The sequence below is a fragment of the Heterodontus francisci genome, chromosome 17 (genome assembly GCF_036365525.1).
Source record: "Heterodontus francisci isolate sHetFra1 chromosome 17, sHetFra1.hap1, whole genome shotgun sequence".
Lineage (NCBI taxonomy): Eukaryota > Metazoa > Chordata > Chondrichthyes > Heterodontiformes > Heterodontidae > Heterodontus > Heterodontus francisci.
The window spans coordinates 68,276,008-68,290,256 of record NC_090387.1 but is presented as its reverse complement, the minus strand read 5'-3'; the positions used below and the strand labels follow the sequence as shown (position 1 = coordinate 68,290,256).

At 43.5% G+C, this 14,249-nt stretch overlaps 1 protein-coding gene across 6 annotated transcripts in view; it reads left to right on the top strand.

Moving 5' to 3' along the window:
* Positions 1–14,249, top strand: part of nlrc5 (NLR family, CARD domain containing 5) — a 248,668-nt gene that overhangs the window by 168,111 nt on the left and 66,308 nt on the right. For all 6 annotated transcript variants that reach the window (XM_068049594.1, XM_068049593.1, XM_068049592.1 and 3 more), the window contains 5 exons: positions 174–257; positions 617–703; positions 9,684–9,764; positions 13,692–13,739; positions 13,955–14,038. In XM_068049594.1, coding sequence (XP_067905695.1) covers positions 174–257; positions 617–703; positions 9,684–9,764; positions 13,692–13,739; positions 13,955–14,038 — 384 coding nt within the window. The remainder of the gene's footprint in view (positions 1–173; positions 258–616; positions 704–9,683; positions 9,765–13,691; positions 13,740–13,954; positions 14,039–14,249) is intronic.

The window sequence follows — 14,249 nt, the reverse complement described above, 5'->3', positions numbered from 1 at the left end:
AGATAAAAGAGGGCATCACATGGCCGAATTAAAGCACCAAGTCAGGATTACAGCGTCATAGTAGTTTTGTTTGGGGTGCAGAAATATGGCCAGTCCCCACAGAGCTGTCAGACAGGGAATAATCCTCTGCCTCCTGGGAAATGCAGACTTTAGAAAGTTGTTTTATTTTCCAGCCTGCAGAAGAACGGGATTTCTCTTGTTGCCATGGAAAATCTCTTAATGGCACTGAAAGATTGTCCGAAAGCATTAACGGTCAGGTAAGAGCCTTACTGTCTGAGGTGAAAGGAATAGTGCAAGTGTTCTTTATTTTCAAATTCTTCGACTTCCCACAGCCTTTCCTAATGGTACTGACTTTGCTATTTTCAGCTTTGCATACCTGTTAACAATTCTATCTGTGGCCTTTTGACTGAATTATGACCAAACTTGCCAGGCTGCTGCTCGTGAATTATCAAGGGAGTCCTTTTTAATCTTTAATATACTGGTACATTGAAAATTCCAACAAAGACTGAAGGAATGTCAATTCAAGATCCCAAATTGACACTTGATCATATAAGAATCTGTAGTGTTTAAATTGAAACGCAGATGTTGACATTGCTGATTTTGGTTTCTATTTCAGGTTTGAAGAGTGTTGGATATATGGTGCAGATGCTGCTAATCTTGTAGTGAAGTGTGTCTGTACCCATATGAAGATTGAAGACATAAGGTCAGTAAGAACTGATCAAAAGGAACGATTATTCTATCACCTGTCTGATTGAAATGTTGTACTGTTATTAATGGACTGTATGTTTGGCTGTTTGGATTTAAAATTTATTCTTTCATTTTTATGTTTGTTCATTGGGGTTGAGATGAGCAATTCTGGAAACTGAAGGGGGGAGTGGGGTCAGACACTCGTCATTAGTGTAGGGGATGGGGGGAAGGGGTGAACTGTGAACTTTGTACAGTTTGGGAGGGGAATGTCATAATTGTAAGGTATTTTGTGGGTAAGGGCAGATACTTAATTTTGTTATTGGCAGGTGGGAAAAAATTTTGGTTTGAGCAGTAGGGGGTGCGGTTCCCTTTAAAGATGGCGCCAGCACCAGCGCACAGGCACCTGATGCCATTGCCAGCGTCAGAGAGCCCACCCCCTCCACGTGATTGGAGGGGGTGGGCTGACCAGGGTATTTAAATAAGCTGCTGCGCAGCAACATGGTGGTGCGTTTTCGGCCACCGCACAATGAGTGTAAAATCAGACTGGGTGTAAATTGGGTATCCATACCTATCCATACATAAGAAAATGACGGGCAGGAAAAGACCAGCTGGTCCATCAAACCTACCCCACACTCATGATGCCTGGAGCATTATGATTGGACACTTCCTACCTTGCCATAGCCACTCAATCTCCTAGGAGAGACCAAAACAAGAACAAAGAACAGTACAGCACAGGAACAGGCCATTCGGCCCTCCAAGCCTGCGCCGATCTTGATGCCTGCCGAAACTAACACCTTCTGCACTTCCGGGGCCCTTATCTCTCTCTTCCCTTGCTATTCATATATTTGTCAAGATGTCTCTTAAACGTCGCTATCGTATCTGCTTCCACCACCTCCCCTGGCAGCAAGTTCCAGGCACTCACCACCCTCTGTGTAAAAAAAACTTGCCTCGCACATCCCCTCTAAACTTTGCCCCTCGCACCTTAAACCTATGTCCCCGAGTAACTGACTCTTCCACCCTGGGAAAAAGCTTCTGACTATCCACTCTGTCCATGCCGCTCATAACTTTGTAAACCTCTATCATGTCGCCCCTCCACCTCCGTCGTTCCAGTGAAAACAATCCGAGTTTTTCCAACCTCTCCTCATAGCTAATGCCCTCAAGACCAGGCAACATCCTGGTAAACCTCCTCTGTACCCTCTCCAAAGCCTCCACGTCCTTCTGGTAGTGTGGTGACCAGAATTGCACGCAATATTCTAAATGTGGCCTAACTAAGGTTCTGTACAGCTGCAACATGACTTGCCAATTTTTATACTCTATGCCCCGACCGATGAAGACAAGCATGCCGTATGCCTTCTTGATTACCTTATCCACCTGCGTTGCCACTTTCAGTGACCTGTGGACCTGTACGCCCAGATCTCTCTGCCTGTCAATACTCCTAAGGGTTCTTCCATTTACTGTATACCTCCCACCTGCATTGGACCTTCCAAAATGCATTACCTCACATTTGTCCGGATTAAACTCCATCTGCCATTTCTCCGCCCAAATCTCCAACTGATCGATATCCTGCTGTATCCTCTGACAATCCTCATCATTATCCGCAACTCCACCAACCTTTGCGTCGTCCGCAAACTTACTAATCAGACCAGCGACATTTTCCTCCAAATCATTTATATATACTACAAACAGCACTGATCCCTGCGGAACACCACTAGTCACATCCCTCCATTCAGAAAAACACCCATCCACTGTTACCCTCTGTCTTCCGTGACTGAGCCAGTTCTGTATCCACCTTGCCAGCTCACCTCTGATCCCGTGTGACTTCACCTTTTGCACCAGTCTGCCATGCGGGACCAAGGAAAAGAAAGGGCCAATAAGGGAAAAAAAACTGGAAAATCCAATGCGAGCCCACCCCATTCTCTCCATGTCAGTGTCAAGCAATCTGAATTAGCTAAGAGTTTTGGTCAGACATGGAGGGAAGCTCCCAGACCTCTGCTCCGAAGTGCCTCAATTTTCAAACTCAGAAAATACCTCTCATAAAGTGCAATGTGAACTTTTTAATTTCTGCACCAGCTTTCCTTGTGCCCTCACTGAGTGCCAGTACCAGTTAGTGCTGGGGTAGGACCATATTTGTTCTTTCTGTGGATCTGTACCCACTAGAACCTGGCACAAGATTGTTCAAACAAATTTCACTTAGGTGCCTTATATCTAAAAACAGAGAAAGGAGATTTTAATCATGTCCTTCTGGGTGAATTTGAATCAAATTCTCAGAATGGAGAGTACCTGTTTTGATGCACAAGGCTGTGTAATTCTGTTTAAATGCTGTTCTAATAAACTGGTTAAAATAGGAATTGCTCAACATTTCACCAAATGTATTAAACCCTTTCATTCAAGGACACCCATTGCATCCAGCTGGTAACAGCTTTGAAAGCCATGTCATAAGAGTAATTACAGCACAGAAGGAGGCCATTCAGCACATCAAGTCCATGCCTTCTCTCTGCATAGCAATCCAATCAGCCCCATTCCGCCACCCCCCTCTATCCCTCTAGCCCTCTTAGACTATTTCCTGCAAGTGACCATCTAATTAATTCATCATCTCCGCTTCCAACACCCTCATAGGCAGTGGCTCCAGGTCTTCCTTACATTCCCCCTGCGTCTATTACTCAAAACCTTAAATCTGTGTCCCCTAGTCCTTGTACCATCAGCTAATGGGAACAGCTTTTCATTGTCTACCTTATGTAAACCTGTCATAATTTTGTACACCGTTACCAAAATCTCCCCTCAATCTCCTTTGCTCCAAGGAGAACAACCGCAGCTTCTCCAATCTAACCTTGTAGCTAAAATTCCTCATCCCTGGATCCATTTCTGATAAATCTCCTCTTCACCCTCTCAAGAACCCTCACATCCTTCCTAATGTGTGGTGACCAGAACTAGATGCAATGCTCCAGTTGTGGCCTAACCAGAGGTTTATAAAGGTTCAGCATAGCTTCCCTGCTTCTGTACTCAATACCTTTATTTATAAAGCCCAAAATCCCATATACTTTGCTAACTGTTCTCAATATGTCCTGCCACCTTCAAAGATCTATGCACATGAACCCCCAGGTCCCTCTGTCCACTTTTAAAGTCTATATTAAAAGCAAAATACTGCAGATGCTGGAAATCTGAAATAAAAGCAAAAAATGCTGGAAATACTCAGCAGGTCTGGCAGCATCTATGGAGAGAGAAGTAAAGTTAACGTTTCAGGTCTGTGACCTTTCATCAAAACTGACAAAGTTAGAAAAGAATTAGGTTTTAAGCATTAAATCTATGTTTTGTCTTCCTATCCCTTCTGCCAAAATGTATCACCTCTCACATCTCTGTATTAAATTCCACCTACCACTTGTCTGCCCATTCTGCTAGCCTGTGTACGTCCTGTTGCAGTCAATTGCTATTATCCTCACTGTTTGTCACACCTCCAAGTGTGGTATCATCAGCAAATTTTGAAATTTTACTCTGTGTTCCAATATCTAAGTCCTATTAACTGTGATTGCAGTAGTGTCAAGGGCAGAGAGGGGCATGGGTTCCTAGAGTGTGTTCAGGAAAATTTTCTACAGCAGTGTGTTTCCAGTCCAACATGAATGGAGGCATTGCTAGACCTGGTTCTTCGGAATGAAGTGGGCCAAGTGGATCAAGTGTCAGTAGGGGAACATTTAGGGGACAGTGATCATTGTATCATAAGGTTTAGGTAAGGTATAGAAAAGGACATGGTGGAGGCAGGTTCAATTGAAGCATTCAAAAGGGAATTAGACAGTTACATGAAAAGGAAGAATGTGTATGGTTACGGGGAGAAGGTTGGGAATGGAACTGAGGGGAATTGCTCTTTCAGAGAGCCAGTGCGGACACGATGGGCCGAATGGCCTCCTTCTGCATGGTAACGGTTCTGTGATTCTGTGACTATTGAATCCAGAGTAAGAATAATTAACTAGGGCAAACACAACTTCAATGGATTAATAGTGGACCTGACCCAGATAAATTGGAGTCAAAGGTTGACAGGCAAAGTGATAACTAAACAATGGGCTACCTTTAAAGAAGAGATAGTTCACGCACAAAGTATATTCCCACAAAGGGAAATATAGGCCAAATAAATCCAGAGCTCCCTGGATGACAAGAGAGATAGAAATTATGAAGAAGAGAAATTGTGCTTGTGACAGACGTCAAGGGGATAAGACAACCAAGAACCAGGCTGAATATAGAAGGTTCAGAGGAGGAAATGAAAAATCAGAGAATATGAGAAGAGATTGGGAGCTAACGTAAAAGGGAATCTAAAAGTCCTCTATAGGCAAATAAATAGTAAAAGGGTGGTAAAAGGAGGAGTGGAACCAAAAAGGAGATTTACGCATGGAGGTAGGGGGCATAGCTGAGGTATGAAATGAATACATTGCATCTGTCTTTACCAAGGAAGAAGATGGCGTGCAGGTTATGGTGAAAGAGGAAATAATTCAGACATTAGAAGGATTTAAAATTGATAAGGAGGAGGTATTGGATAGGCTGTCTGTACGTAAAGTTGATAAGGCATCAAGACTGGATGAGATGCTTCCAAGGATACTGAGGGAAGTGAGAGTAGAAACTGCAGAGGCACTGGTAATTTTCCAATCTTCCTTAGACTCGGGTGGTGCCAGAGGACTGGAGAATTGCTAATATTACACCCTTGTTCAAAAAAGGGTGTAAAGATAGGTCCAGCAACTACAGGCCAATCAGTTTAACCTCAGTGGTGCGAAAGCTTCTCGAAACAATAATTCAGGACAAAATGATAGTTACTTGGACAAATGTGGGTTAATTAAGGAAGGCCAGCATGGATTTGTTAAGGGCAAATCATATCCAACTAATTTGTTTGAGTTTTTTGATGTGGTAGCAGAAAGGGGTGATGAGGGTAACGCTGTTGATGTGGTGTACATGGATTTTTAAAAGGCATTTGATAAAGTGCTGCACAAGAGACATGTGAGCAAAGTTGTAGCTCATGGAATAAAAGGGACAGTAGCAACATGGATACAAAATTGGCTGAGTGACAGGAAACAGAGAGTAGTGGTTAATGGTTGTTTTTTGGACTAGAGGAAGGTTTATAGTGGAGTTCCCCAGGGGTTGGTGTTAGGACCCCTGCTCTTCCTGATGAATATTAATGACCTACACCTTAGTGTATTGGGCACAATTTCAAAATTTGCAGATGATACAAAACTTGGAAGCAATGTGAACTGTGAGGAGGATAGTGTAGAACTTCAAAAGGACATAGACAGGTTAGTGGAATGAGCTGACGCATGGCAAATGGAATTTAATGCAGGGAAACAGGAAATGTTTTGGTAGAAAGAATGCGAGAAGCAATATAAAATAAAAGGGTACAATTCTAAAGGAGGTGCAGGAGCAGAGGGACCTGGGTGTATATGTGCATAAGTCTTTGAAGGTGGCAGACAGGTTAAGAGCACAGTTAATAAAACATGCGGTATCCTAGGCTTTGTTAATAGGGGCGTAGAGTACAAAAGCAAGAAAGTTATGTTAAATTTGTATAAAACACTGATTCAGTCTCAAATGGAGTATTGCGTCCAATTCTGGGCGCCACACTTCAGGAAGGATGTGAAGGCGTTAAAGAGAGTGCGGAAAAGATTCACGAGAATGGTTCCAGGGATGAAGAACTTCAGTTATGAAGCTAGATTGGAGAAGTTGGGATTGCTTTCCTTGGAGAAGGTTGAGAGGAAACATAGAAATGTAGAAAATAGGAGCAGGAGTAGGCCATTTGGCCCTTCGAGCCTGCTCCGCCATTCATTATGATCATGGCTGATCATCCAACTCAGTAACCTGTTCCCACTTTCGCCCCATACCCTTTGATCCCTTTAAATCCAAGAGCTATATCTAACTCCTTCTTGAAAACATACAATGTTTTGGCCTCAACTGCTTTCTGTGGTAGTCAATTCCAAAGGTTCACCACTCTCTGGGTGAAGAAATTTCTCCTCATCTCAGTCCTGAATGGTTTACCCCGTATTCTTAGACTATGACCCCTGGTTCTGGACTCCCCCACCATCAGGAACATCCTTCCTGCATCTACCCTGTCATGTCCTGTTAGAATTTTATAGGTTTCTATGAGATCCCCCCTCACTCTTCTGAACTCCAGCGAATATAATCCTAACCGACTCAATCTCTCCTCATAAGTCAGTCCCGCCATCCCAGGAATCAGTCTGGTAAACCTTCGCTGCACTCCCTCTATTGCAAGAACATCCTTCCTCAGATGAGACCAAAACTGCACACAATATTTCAGGTGTGGCCTCACCAAGGCCCTGTATAATTGCAGCAAGACAGCCCTTCTCCTGTATTCGAATCCTCTCGCTATGAAGGCCAACATACCATTTGCCTTTTTTACTGCCTGTTGGACCTGCATGCTTACCTTCAGCGACTGTTGTATGAGAACACCCAGGTCTCGCTGCATATTTCCCTTTCTCAGTTTATAGCCGTTCAGATAATAATCTGTCTTCCTGTTTTTGCTACCAAAGTGGATAACCTCACATTTATCCACATTATACTGCATCTGCTATGCATTTGCCCACTCACTCAACTTGTTCAAATCACCCTGAAGCCTCTCTGCATCCCCTTCACAACTCACCCTCCCACCCAGATTTAATAGAGGTATTCAAAAGCATGAGGAGTCTGAACAGAGTAGATGTGGGATGATCGAGAACCAGAGGGCACAGATTTAAGGTAATTGACAAAAGAAGCAATGGCAAGATGAGGAAAATCTTTTCAACGCAGTGAATGATTAGGATCTGGATGCAGTGCCGGATAGTGTGGTGGAGACAAGTTCAATCGAGGCATTCAAGAGGGAATCGGATTATTATCTGAAAAGGAAGAATGTGCAGGGATACAGGTGAGGTGAGAGTGAATGCCCTTGACATCAAGGCAGCATTTGACCGAGTTTGGCATCAAGGAGCCCGAGCAAAACTGGAGTCAATGGGAATAGGGGAAAAACTCTCTGCTGGTTGGAGTCATACTTAGCGCAAAGAAATATGGTTGTGGTTGTTGGAGATCAATCATCTCAGCTCCAGGACATCACTGCAGGAGTTCCTCAGGATAGTGTCCTTGGCCCAGCCATCTTCAGCTGCTTCATCAATGACCTTCCTTCAGTCATAAGGTCAGAAGTGGGGATATTCGCTGATGATTGCACAATATTCAGGACCATTCGCAACTCCTCAGATACTGAAGCAGTCCGTGTAGAAATGCAGAAAAACCTGGACAATATCCAGGCTTGGGCTGATAAGCAGCAAATAACATTTGCGCTACACAAATGCCAGGCAATGACCATCTCCAACAAGAGAGAATCTAACCATCTCCCCTTGACATTACGATCGCTGAATCTCCAAATGGCCTCCTTCTGTGCTGTAACCATTCTATGATATATGAAAAAAAACAATGGTCTTAGAGTTCTAATGATTTTTAGGGGGTAGGTTAAAGGTATATTCCCTGATAGTTGCTGGGAGTGTGAGATCAGGAATTTGCCATGTAGCAAGAACTCAGTGGGGGTAATTTTGACTTTGAGTTGTCATATAACATGAATTATATTGAATCATCCACCCATCTCATTAAAATTCAATTATTTTCCATAAAATCTGCATTGAAAATTTTCACACTGGAAATGTGAAGGAGAATTGGGGCTGATGATCAATGCTGGGGCAGAATGACCTATTCCAGGAACATTCTCCTCAAACTGCTGTTTGATAATAACACGTATTTATAGTTGAATTGCAGTATTTAGAAATGGTTTGGTCTCCTGCATCCATGGTACTTGAGGTTTCTGCAGTGATCTGAGGTGAAAGACAAAGGTAAAGTGAAACAAAATGAAACCTCTTCAGACTGACACCATCTGTGCCGTGTGGAACTGCTCCTATTAAAGTGGTTTCATAGCATGCTGCGGCTGTCTTGATGTGGAACCCACCACATGTCCTGTGCATGGCAGATTCACCACAAACAGCTGCCCATGTGGAAAGTTTTGTGCATGCACAGTCATTAGAAATTAGTGAATCTGTATTTTTCAATTTGTTTAATTGCCTGGAGGCCTTTCCCAGTGGCTGGAGAGGTTCTGGACAGTTGACCAATCAGGAAGCTGCACTGTAGGCCTATTCATCCAGGATCATAGGAACAGGAGTGGGCCATCCAGCATCTCAAACCTGCTCCACACATTCAATTAGATCATACCTGATCTGCAGCTCAACTCCATTTCCCTACCTTTGTTCTTTATCCCTTTAAACCCTTAGCTAACAAAAATCTTTCAATCTCAGTCTTGAAAGCTCCGATTGTCCTAAAAATCCACATCCTTTTGAGGGAGAGATTTTCAGATTTCTAATATCCTTTATGTGAAGAGGTGCTTCCTGATTTCCCTCCTAAATGGCCTAGCTCTAATTTTTAGATCATGTCCCCTCATTTCTGATTCTCCCACCAAAGGAAATAGTTTCTCCGTTTCTACTCTATCAAATCCTTTCAACGTTTTAGACACTTTGGTAAGATCACCCCTCAATTCCCTATACTTATTGAAATACAAGCCAAGGTTATGCAGCCTGCCCTCATAATTTAACCCTCCAAGCCCTGGTATCAGACTGGTGACGGCACTCAGCCTGGCTATGGCCAGCAAGTTGCCAACTGGCATCATCTGGTGACATCTTTTCCCTTTGCCTCAAGTGATGCCACCTCCCTTGAGGTGGTTCTCTGCTTCACTGGAGACACCAGCACTGCTGTGTAGTGGCTGTAAAGAATACTGAAGGAGAAGTCGCTACAATCGGCTTTCTCTGGAGTTGACTGTGATTCATTTACTAACAATAAACTATTACCTTAAAGCAAATCTGCTATGGCTGGCCACCTGTTCTCACCATTTTCATTTCAGTCCCAGTTTGTGTGGGGTGCTGGATAAGGACTTCAAAGAGAAACAATCCAAGCTTAAGCATCTACATTTTATTTTTGTTGATGTCAATGAAAACTTATTTTTTCAGGGTAAAGAACAACAAAGTTTTGATAAGGCTGGTGGACAATAGTTGCCAATCTGCTGTAACCCTTCAGTCTGATTATGACAGGTATGGAGATTGATGACATTATATAGAGAATGAGCTGATCCCAATTTGAGAATCCTACCCTGTAATGTAGACTTTTATCTTTCTTTGTGTTTATTAAAATGAGGGATGCAGTTCCTGGGAAATTGAACTTAGTTTTAACTCAGTTTAATTCTCAAAACACTTTTATATCCCAACCAAAAAGGAAACACACAAGTTTCTTTGGCTGTCCTATGTCGTAAATGAAGATTTCTTCAGTTTGTTATTTCTAGCTAAATCATAAACGGGTTCTTTCAAATACATTTACCCTTTCAGTAGGGGCATCACTGTGTCAATGATATCTGGACAAACCGCTAACTCTGGACGAGCTGACAAAGGCCGTCATGTCCTTCAAGATGAGTAAAATCCCCGGAAGTGAAAGCTTACTGGCCGAATTATATTCCACTCTGGGGCTGGATTGGCCCAGATCTGTGGGATGTGTACGAGAGTATGCTTCTGGCCGGCAGCATGTCAGAATCCAAAAGGAAAGGCATCATTACCCTCATCAACAAAGAGAAGGGGCAGAGGGAGGAAATTGGAAATTGGTGGCCCATATCACTGCTTAGTGTGGACTACAAAATTCTGTTCACGATCATTATCAATCGAATCAAGTCTGCTCTGGATTTGATGATCCACCCTGATCAGACCTGTGCTGTACCTAGCAGGAAGACCTCTGATAGCCTCATGTTACTCAGGAATGTGATTACCTCCATGCAGGACAGGGGAGCAGACACCTGCCTCATCAGCTTGGACCAGGAAAATGCATTTGATAGAATATCGCATACCTACATGATGGACGTGTTCTCCAAAATGGAGTTTGGGGAGGGAATCTGCAGTTGAATCCAACGCTCTACACAAAACATTAGTAGAGCTGTTTCAATCAATGGGTGGGAATCTGAAAGCTTTCCGATCAAATCTGAAGTCAGATAAGGCTGCCCTTTCTGCTCTGTCTTGTTTGTGTGTTGTATCAAACCTTTTGCAGAGTCCATCAGGAAGGATGTGGGCATAAGAGGGGTGACAATCCCAGGCAGTGGAGGCATTCAAGTCAAAGCCTCCCTGTACACAGACGACGTTGCCATCTTCTGCTCAGATCTGTTGTCTATTCGCAGACTAATGAGGATTTGCGACTAGTATGAATTGACCTCGGAAGCCAAACTAAAGCGCGACAAGAGTGAGGCCATGTTCTTTGGGAATGGGACTGACCGATCCTTTGTTCCCTTCACCGTCAGAACAGGCTACCTGAAGTTGCTGGAGATAGGGTTCAGAGTGGCTGGAGCGTGCACCAAAAACTGGAGGTGCATGTAGCCATGGTCAAACAGAAACTGGGCAGGTGGGAGCGATACTCACTTTCCATTGTGGGTAAGAATCTGGTCATCAGGTGCAAGGTGCTCTACACTTTATCTGGACATCAAAAATGGCCCATGTCCACAGCAACACCATGTACAAATCTCTAAAGAGGGGAAAAACGTACCCAATGTCGACCTGATTCTGATGGTCACCTTTGTGTGTGGCTGCATCAAGCTGTGCGAGGAGCCTTGTTACACAAACGCCAAGTGTCCTCATGTGCTGAGGTTCTATCTGTCCCTGGTGTTATGAAGAATAGATCTGGCCACATTGCTGCGGAACGCTCCATTCAATTGGGACATGTCGTACTACCTGCCCCTTGTGGAAAAGTTTGTGCAGAAAAGCTCCTTTGACCACAAGTCCATCAGGCAGTGATCCACACGTAATGTCCTCGAGGCCCTGCAGGAAAAGGAGATGGTGGATCTTGTCAGATGGTTCCCAGAGCAGACTGTCAAACTCATTTGGCAGAATACTTCATCAACAGAACTTTCAAACAAGCACCAAGGTGTAGATCCCTGTCAGATCCTTCCTGCACACCCAGAGTCTCAGCATCACTGTGCGCTGTCCTCACTCACAGCAGTAGTGGTGGGGACAAGACTGTCATCCACATCCTTCTGGAATGTGCCTTTGCAAAGCAAGTCTGGAAAGAGATGCAGTGGTTTTTGTCAAGGTTCATCCAAGCTGCATGTAACACAGGACTCTGCTGTAGGGGCTGTTCCCAGGGTTGCACACCGAGATAAACATCAATTGCTGCTGGAGGACCATCAACCCAGTAAAAGATGCTGTTTAGTCTGTCCAAAACTTGTTCGTCTTCCAGTGCAAGGAGCTGTCCACAGCCGAGTGTTGCAGACTGGCACATTCCAAGATCCAGGACTACCCGCTGGGGGACTCACTAAAGCTTGGAGCAGCCGCCACAAAGGCTCAATGGGGAAAGGCCACAGTCTAAGGCCCTCCTGCCATAGTACTCCGAGAGACCGGAACCCATGTAAAACCCTGTGGGCTGTATATTTAACACAAAATATATATTGTAGTGTGACACCTCAGAGTGCCACATACTGTATTGAAAGAAACTGAACTGTATGGCACTTTATGTAATGTGAAATTTGAACTTTTACAAATTTTATGAATTAAGTGTATATCTGGAAAAAAGTCTGAAGGGGAATAACATGTTCCTAAACCCAAACAGGTAGAGACCCCACCCTGTAAGCAGCAAGATAGCTAGTCCGTTGTTATTTTGCAGAATACTAAAACTATTTGCCCTCGACCATAAGCACTGCATGTCAAAGCATTATTCCTGGCACTGTGTTCAGGTCAGCGATGAAAGATTCATCAGTGAAGGACATCGCTGGGGGTGTGGGGGTGGTGGTAACAGCATTAAATTATCCCATTTTTAGGAAGTAAATTGTAAGTTCTAAAGTTATAATCTCCAGCTTTGAGCGAATCGGGTGGGTAGAGAAAATATGGTTCATACATTGGGTCCACATTCATCTCCTTCCACTTTCCATAACAAGCAATAGAATGAAACGTGGGAAAGACACATCTGACACCGTCTGCTTCTGAAGAGATTTAAACTTGTATGATGCATATATTACAGGAAGAAATGTCCTATTTATTTCTATTGTTAAATGTATTTTGATAATGTCTGATTTTTGACCATCCATTTATAATAGGTTCTCACTCGGTCTATCAAAGGTTTTCTTCAGTATTGCTCTGAACTGCAAGTGTCAGTGGAGTAATTATTTGACCCAGGGGTGGAGAGGAGGTGGGACTTAACTATAATCCTGTGTAATATATGTACTCAGCTCCTGGTACTGAAAGAAATATGACAGCTAAGTGCTTATAACCAGACTTACCAAAAACCTGATGGCAATTCCATACTAGTCACAAACAAAATTATGATGTGGTTTGTATATAAATAAACCCACTGCCTTAGAAACATGTGAGGACATAAACAGGATCAGTGACAAAGCCCTACAATAAACAGTAGGTCACTAGCCTGGCTCCTGCTACCAATTTTAATTCTCCGACTGGGGTCGATTTTAATCAGTGTTAACTGGGCAGTAATGGGCTCAGTGGACAGCCCTCCAGAGGTCTTACCCCTGTGAATACTGCCGCTGAGCGTATTAAGCAGCAGTTCATAAAGGGACAGGAGGTCGCTGCTTGGGACAATTTTTTTACTACATTCGCTTTTCCTGGCTTCACATAAAGAAAATGCGGATTCGGCTTCACTAAGCCATGTACCTACTGTATTCACAGTGGTTCCTAAAAGGAGCCTGCCCCATTGCACGGCCCCTTTGTCTAGCTGACACGCCTCCTTGTGAATGAACTGAGTGCGGGTGTCTCCGTACTTTAATTAAACCTTCTGGCACCAGTCAAATCAGCTTCACAGTGTGGGAAGTAAACGCATGGGAAATTAAGGCAGCACAGGTGTACAGTCTGTGTTTGACTGAACCGTATTCTGCCTTTAAAGACACATGGTTCACCAGCGTTACACATTCACAGCTCCTCTGAACTCCAGGGATACCACAATAACGAAAGCTGATCTGAAATCTTTCTGATCCCTTCCAGCACCCGAATGGATACTGGAGCACAGCATCCTTCTCTGCGATTAATCAGGTAACCATTCCATTTGATTTACTGTAAAATACTTTTGATTATCTGAACCAAAACCACATTTTGAACATGTTCAATGGTCGTTGTTTTTATACCTAATATACAGACGGCTGATCTGTGAGCATTTATGTAAAAGTGTTAAATTGTATGGGATGAATTATTTGTTCTTAATATTCCTGAGTGTCAAATCAATGTATTTGTCCCTTGCTAATTTTCAGTTTGTACCAATGTGGAATTGAAGCTCCCCAACTTCTTCATCTCTCATCTATCATTAAACAGTGTCCGCACCTATTGGAGCTCCAGTAAGTTTCCCACTTATCATACCATTCTGTTATATTATTTATGTGTAGGCACATGATATGCTTATAGGCTGAGCCGCAAACCCACAGGAACACAGGAATTGCTAGGCTAAGAAAGACCGAGCTCCGTCTCGTTCACCTTTGACCATTCTGGTAGTCACATGATCCAATGACAGCCCACAATCTTTTAGATCTTTTGCAATATAAGCCGCAT